General features: G+C 44.3%; 1 protein-coding gene across 2 annotated transcripts in view; it reads right to left on the bottom strand.

Annotated features, from left to right (window-relative positions):
- Pla2g4c (phospholipase A2 group IVC) overlaps positions 1 to 6109 on the bottom strand; it is a 45686-nt gene that overhangs the window by 11815 nt on the left and 27762 nt on the right. For both annotated transcript variants that reach the window (XM_050132090.1, XM_050132089.1), the window contains exons 8-10: positions 5316 to 5436; positions 3083 to 3223; positions 1730 to 1783 (exon numbers count right to left, since the gene is read on the bottom strand). In XM_050132090.1, the coding sequence (XP_049988047.1) occupies positions 1730 to 1783; positions 3083 to 3223; positions 5316 to 5436 (316 nt within the window). The remainder of the gene's footprint in view (positions 1 to 1729; positions 1784 to 3082; positions 3224 to 5315; positions 5437 to 6109) is intronic.

Genomic DNA, 6109 nt, shown 5'->3' with positions numbered 1-6109 from the left:
CATGAAGTAGGATCAAAACCCCTTGCCATTGACCTTGGCTTCTCATCAGTCCTCATTGTTCGCCATGATCAGAGAGTCCGGTTTTATCCCATGCTTTTTCAGTCACAGTCCAGCTGGCCTTGGTGAGCTCCCAATAGATCAGCCCCACTGTCTCAGTGGGTGGGTGCACCCCCCGTGGTCCTTGTTCGTGTTTTCCCTCCACCTGCTCCTCATTGGGACCTTGGGAGCTCAGTCCAGTGCTCCAGTGTGGGTCTCTGTCTCTATCTCCATCCACGGTGTTGAGTATATTTTTTTTTTCAGTTTTCGAAGACAGGGTCTCATATTGCCCAGATTGATCTCAAACTCCCTTCAGAGTTGAAGATGACCTAGAACTCCTGATCCTCCTGCCTCCACCTCCAAAGTGCTGGGATCACAGGCATGCATCACCAGTCCTGGTGCTGAGTGTGTCCAAGGCAAGTTTCTCTAGGGCTATTCCTTTATACTATTGGCCACAGCAGGCTGGAACTTTGCTGATAATGATTCTCAAGACCTAAATCTATGCCTCCCTTCCAACTCTACCTCCAGTGAACCCATATTGGTAACTTGAAATTGGACGGGACAATACATACCACTATAAATCAAGGCTTCTTCACCAGAGTGCAAGCCTAGTCTACCCACTAAGGAAATGAAACATGACTTCACCTCCAACTTTAGCCTCTAGGTCATTTAAAAGTCATCTCTGAAAGGCTGGGGTGGGTACTTCTGTCTCAGTTATAGGAGGTATAGTGTCACAGAGCATTTGGTTGGCCAGAGCATATTAACACACTGCTCAGAGCTGGGATGTGACACCATTCATTCCTACATCAGTGCTCAATTGACAGTGAGAGTACACAAGTAACTCAGCATTCTTATGACGCCATGGCTCTCAAAAAAAATTAAAGTTGAAGGTTGGGAAGATGATTCAGTGGTTAAGAGTACTGCTGGCTTATCCAGAGGACTCAGACCCAATACCCAGTACACACATGACATTTCTCAACCATGTATAACTCCAGTTCCAGGGAATCCAATGCCCTCATTTAGCCTCTGCAGCCACTAGGCACATACAGATATACATGCAGACAAAAGATCCATGTACACAAAATAAAAAAAGTTAAAATAGGGTCTCTCTATGTAGTCCTGGTTGCCCTGGAACTTTCTATGGAAACCAGACTGGCCTCCAACTCACAGAGAACTCCTATCTCTACCTCCCAAATGCTGGGATTAAAGTGTTACCGCTATGCCTGGCAAAAATAAACAAAATTTTAAATTCAGGTGATTTCAGCATCCAGTCCTTTGGGTTGTGGTAAAGATAATATAATAGAACAGATAATAACTGCTATTGTTACCCAGTGCTTTTACCTACCAGGCTCCATCCTTAGTACTTTAGAGGAATTCACTCTCTAAATCCTTAGAAATACTGTTATCGTCATCTATGTGGTGTAGATAGAGCAATGAAGATGCAGTGAAGGTGGAAAAAGGCGGTCACATGTAACTAAGCGCCACTGTTGCCAAGGCAGCCCACACCCAGCCACTTTGCAGCAGTCCTGGATGCCGCAATGGTGGCTTGAGAGAAAGCACTAGCATTAGGAAATATAATTCTAGGCACAATGACAGTAGTCTCCTCTTCTGTCACATGAAGGAAACTGAAAATTAGTTTCTTTACATAAGATATCTCTAGGCTCTGGCCCTTGGGTACCCCTCAAATACTCACCACAAATAAATTTCTTAATTTCTTCTCTATCAGCTATAGCACTTCCCCATAAACCTGTAAAGAAAAGAGAAATAAGACTAAGACTTCCTGTAATTAAAGTGAATCAGTAAGGTTCCATTCCGTGTGAATCCTGTTGCCCATAATCGACAGAAGCAGAATGGGAATGTGGGGAACAGCTGAGGGGTTAGCAGTTCTAGTGTCGGACAGTGCTAGCTTAGGTGTAGGATGCTGTTGGTGGTGGGAAGGAAGGGGTATAAATGGAGTCTAAAAACCTGGAAATGGAATGTAGATGATTTATATCCAGATTAGAAATATATAAGATGCAGAGACTCCATCAAAAGGCCCTAACTCAGTGACTAGACGGTTGGCGGGCCATTTTCATTGGAGGATAAGGTGAAGTAAAACAACAGTCTCGGCTCTGTTTCTATGCAGAAGGTGGCATCCATGACGGACTTCACAGTATATCTCAAAATTATATGTTGGCCAGACAGGGCGGTGCACACCTATAATTCTAGCATTTGGGAGATGTTGCAAGGAGAGACCACTTGTTCGTCCCGGCCACCCAGAGCTGAAATAATCACACAGAAACTGTATTAATTAAATCACTGCTTGGCCCATTAGCTCTAGCTTCTTTTTGGTTAACTCTTACATCTTACTTTAACTCATTTCTATTAATCTGTGTATCACCACGAGGTTGTGGCCTACCAGCAAAGTTCTAGCATGTCTATCTCTGGCAGTAGATCCATGGCATCCCCTGACTCTGCCCTTCTTTCTCCCAGCATTCAGCTCTGTCTTCCCTGCCTACATAAGTTCTGCCCTATCAACAGGCCAAGGCAGTTTCTTCATTCATTTATGGTAATCACAGCACACAGAGGGGACTCCCACATCAGGGAGATGGATACAGAAGAAGTAAGAATTCAAGACTAGCCTCAGCCACATAATCAGTTCAAGGCCAAAATGGGATACATGAGACCCAATTTAAAACAACAACAAAAATAATTTACTGAATAAATAGAGATTTAATTATCTTTGAATTTCTACCATACTCTGGGCACGGTGTTGAGTGCTTCATTTGTGAGGTCACATATAAATCCCATACCTGCACTCTAAACCTGCTTATCATGTAACCTTGGATTCAGGTGCCTCCTGGACCATTTAGAAAGCAATCAGGTATCTATCTGTCAAGCAAGGGATTCTCTGGGAGATGCTGAAGGCCATCCTCTGGAAACCCCAAGACCTCTCCTTTTCTCCTAGCAATAAAGAAGCCTAGCAGAGCTAGGTACTCAGAGAGGTCATTCTTGCCCAACATCTACTCCCCACCTCCAGTGAATTCCATCTGATCCCAATACTGACCTCTCAGGTAATTCAAGTCTCCCTCAGGCTCAGATCTAACCAATTTTCCATTCTTAAATCTGCTTCCAAACTGCGTGATGGGGATGTAAGCCCCAAGTGCAGGGTAGCCAGCATGATGAGGGGTGAATTCTAACCAGGACTCTGAGGAGGCAAAACAAAAGTAAACTATAAGCTCTGAGCCTGGAACATAGGTGCTGGAGGAAGGGATTCCACAGAGAAAGGAATGCTAACCAAAGACTAGAGATGGGCTGGCTGATCTCAAATATTTGGGGATCTCTTCCCCGTGCCTCTGAAAGCCTATTCAGATGGAAACAATTCATTATTTCAAAAACCCTGCGTTCATTAATTCCCCAAACGTAAGCCTCATACCCACCTTTCTCTTCAAATTCATCACAGATGCAATGTCAGAATGTTGGGGTGATGGAAATTCCAGACACACTGTGATATGAGGGTTATCTGGGACACTGTGGACTGAGTGACTACTTATTATAAGAAGGATAAAACTCACATAATCATGTTTGTTCTAGAAATTTCCATCAAGTAGCTATGGAAGGCACAGAGGACAATGTCTAGGAAGACAGATGAGGAAATAATTACAAGAGTCCTCAAGAAAGATGCTGATACTTGGTCCACATTGTGGAGAAGACAGCAGTTGCGATGTTGAAGGTTGAATTAGAGAAGGCGTGGAGTAGAGGTCTCATTGTTCATTAGGGAATATTTGTAAAGAGTGCAGCTATTCAGACATGCTTTACTGAGTAACTGTCTTCCTCTACAAGGGAAGGCCACCCTCTCCAAACCAGTGTACAGCTCAGGAGGGGCATATGGAGTGGTTAGAGAGGAAGGAACCTCCTGGATAGCCAATAATATCAGTCAAATCAACCTTAGTCATCAATGGAGTGGCGGATGTTACAGCCAAATTAACCTTACCTCTGAGCTGATGGGGGAGGTCTATGAAAAGGAGATCACCTCTACCCACTCTAGTGGAAAAACCATACAAGGACTATGCTGATTAATTTCAACTTTCAACCTGGCATGGGCCAGAATACCTGCTAAAAGAGGGGCATTTTGTGCATTCTTTTTTTCTAATACCAACCATAGTTCCTTTCTCTCTTGTCCTCCTACTCCCCCTTACCTCACTCCCACCTCAGCACCCCACCATCCACTCCTCAGAAAGGGTAAGGCCTCCCATGCAGAGTCAACAAAACCTGGTACATCAAGTTGAAGCAAGTCCCTCACCCTTGTATTAAGACTGAACAAGGCACCCCACCATAGGAAATGGACTCCAAGTTCAGGAGTCTTAATGGGTAATAGATCAGGTTAGCCTATGGGAATGTCTGTGGGAGTCTTTCTTGATTGTTAACTGAGATGGGGAAATTCAAGCCTATTGTGAGTGTCATTATTCTCTAGGCAGAATCAGTATAAAGGGAGGGAAAGCTAGCCCAGAGTAAGCATGAAAATAAGGATACATTTGCATATTTCCTCCCTGCTCTTGACTTCCCCGAAATAATGGGCCATAACCTGGAACTGTCAGCCAAATAAACTCTCTCTTTCTTGGGCTGCTTTTTGTTACAGTAATTGTGAAAACAACCAAAATGAAACAAGATCAAGGACACAGACAGGGACCAGAGAAATAGAGCATTGACCTCAGGAATTTCCGAGCTTTAAGATGCTAGGGTGAGCAAGCACCTGGAATATGGCTTTACAGATATTGAGAAATAGGGGCAAACACATCAAACAAATAAATGCATTTTATATATAGTAAACTGAGTGAAGAGTTCTTGATCCCAGGTCAAAGATTGTGGCTGAAAAGAAAAATGGAACATTAGGAAAGCCAGCAGCACTGGGGTAGTTATTGGAGCCATGGAGAAAATGACAGTAAAGAGTCATGCCACTGTATCTCCAACCTGGGTCCCTCACTTCACCCATATTTCAACATTCTTCGTCACCCAATGCAAGTATGGCCCGTGTGGTAGTTTCTGGGAGGCCTGTTTGCTCTCTGTGAGCTGAGCATACTATTCTATCCTGACAGCCCATTTTTGCTCCTGGACCTCCCAACGGTGAAGTCTGGAAGAAACATCTATACATATACATTCCACTCAAAGCCTTTCTGGGGAGATGGAACCCAGAGTCCCATACATTCAAGGCAAACACTCTACCACCAAGCTATATCCGCAGCCCTGTTCAGTGTCTTTCATTCCCTTGCTGCCTCCCCTCCTTTCAATGTTTTGCTTACTCCGAGTTTTTCTCGTCCTCCAGTCAGGCTGAAGGTCACCATCAATGGCTGCAAAGATGGGATAGGGCAGCATTCCTTCTTCCACATGCTTCTTTATGCTGGACAAGTTAGAGTCCTGTAACTATGGAAGAAAAGTACCCAGATTGAATGGGGTAGAAGCACGAGGGGATGATTTATTCCTCCCAAACTCAGTGGGATCTTTGCATATAGTGCACCTAGTTCTGAAATAGTCTTTTCTTCCTCCTTCATCTATGAAACCCATCCCACATGTGTGGAAATCCGAGGACAACATGAAGGAGTCAGTTCTCCTTCTACCACGTGGGTTCCAGGATTGAACTCAGATCTTTAGGCTTGACCGCAGCTATCCTGACAGTCCACTGTTCATATTCTTCAGTGTAGAAAACAGACAGTGCTCATCTACAGAGTACGGTGGGGTACCTCAAAGGATGAGACTGGAGAAGAGTCAGAGAGACCACTGCTGAGGAAAGCAGTCCCACGGGCCAAGAATGAAGAGAGAGATCATGTCCCTATTCATCTGGAGGAATTTTATCCCCTTTGAGCAGCAGTTCTCATTTGTCTCTTTCTCAGGGTGCTGACCATCACCATTCTGTTCTTTATTCCTGTGATTTTACTGCCTTAGATGCCTCAGAGACGTGGAATCATGTGACTGGCTTGTGCCACCTAGCATAACTGAAGGGGATAGTTGTCATACAAACTATTACCATCTGTCTCACAAATCACACACACACACACACACACACACACACACAGAGAGAGAGAGAGAGAGAGAGAGA

The sequence above is a fragment of the Alexandromys fortis genome, unplaced genomic scaffold, assembly GCF_014885135.2.
Source record: "Alexandromys fortis isolate MF-2015 unplaced genomic scaffold, M_Fortis_MF-2015_v1.1 scaffold_381, whole genome shotgun sequence".
NCBI classification, from domain to species: Eukaryota; Metazoa; Chordata; class Mammalia; order Rodentia; family Cricetidae; genus Alexandromys; species Alexandromys fortis.
This window is presented reverse-complemented; position numbering and strand designations above follow the sequence as displayed.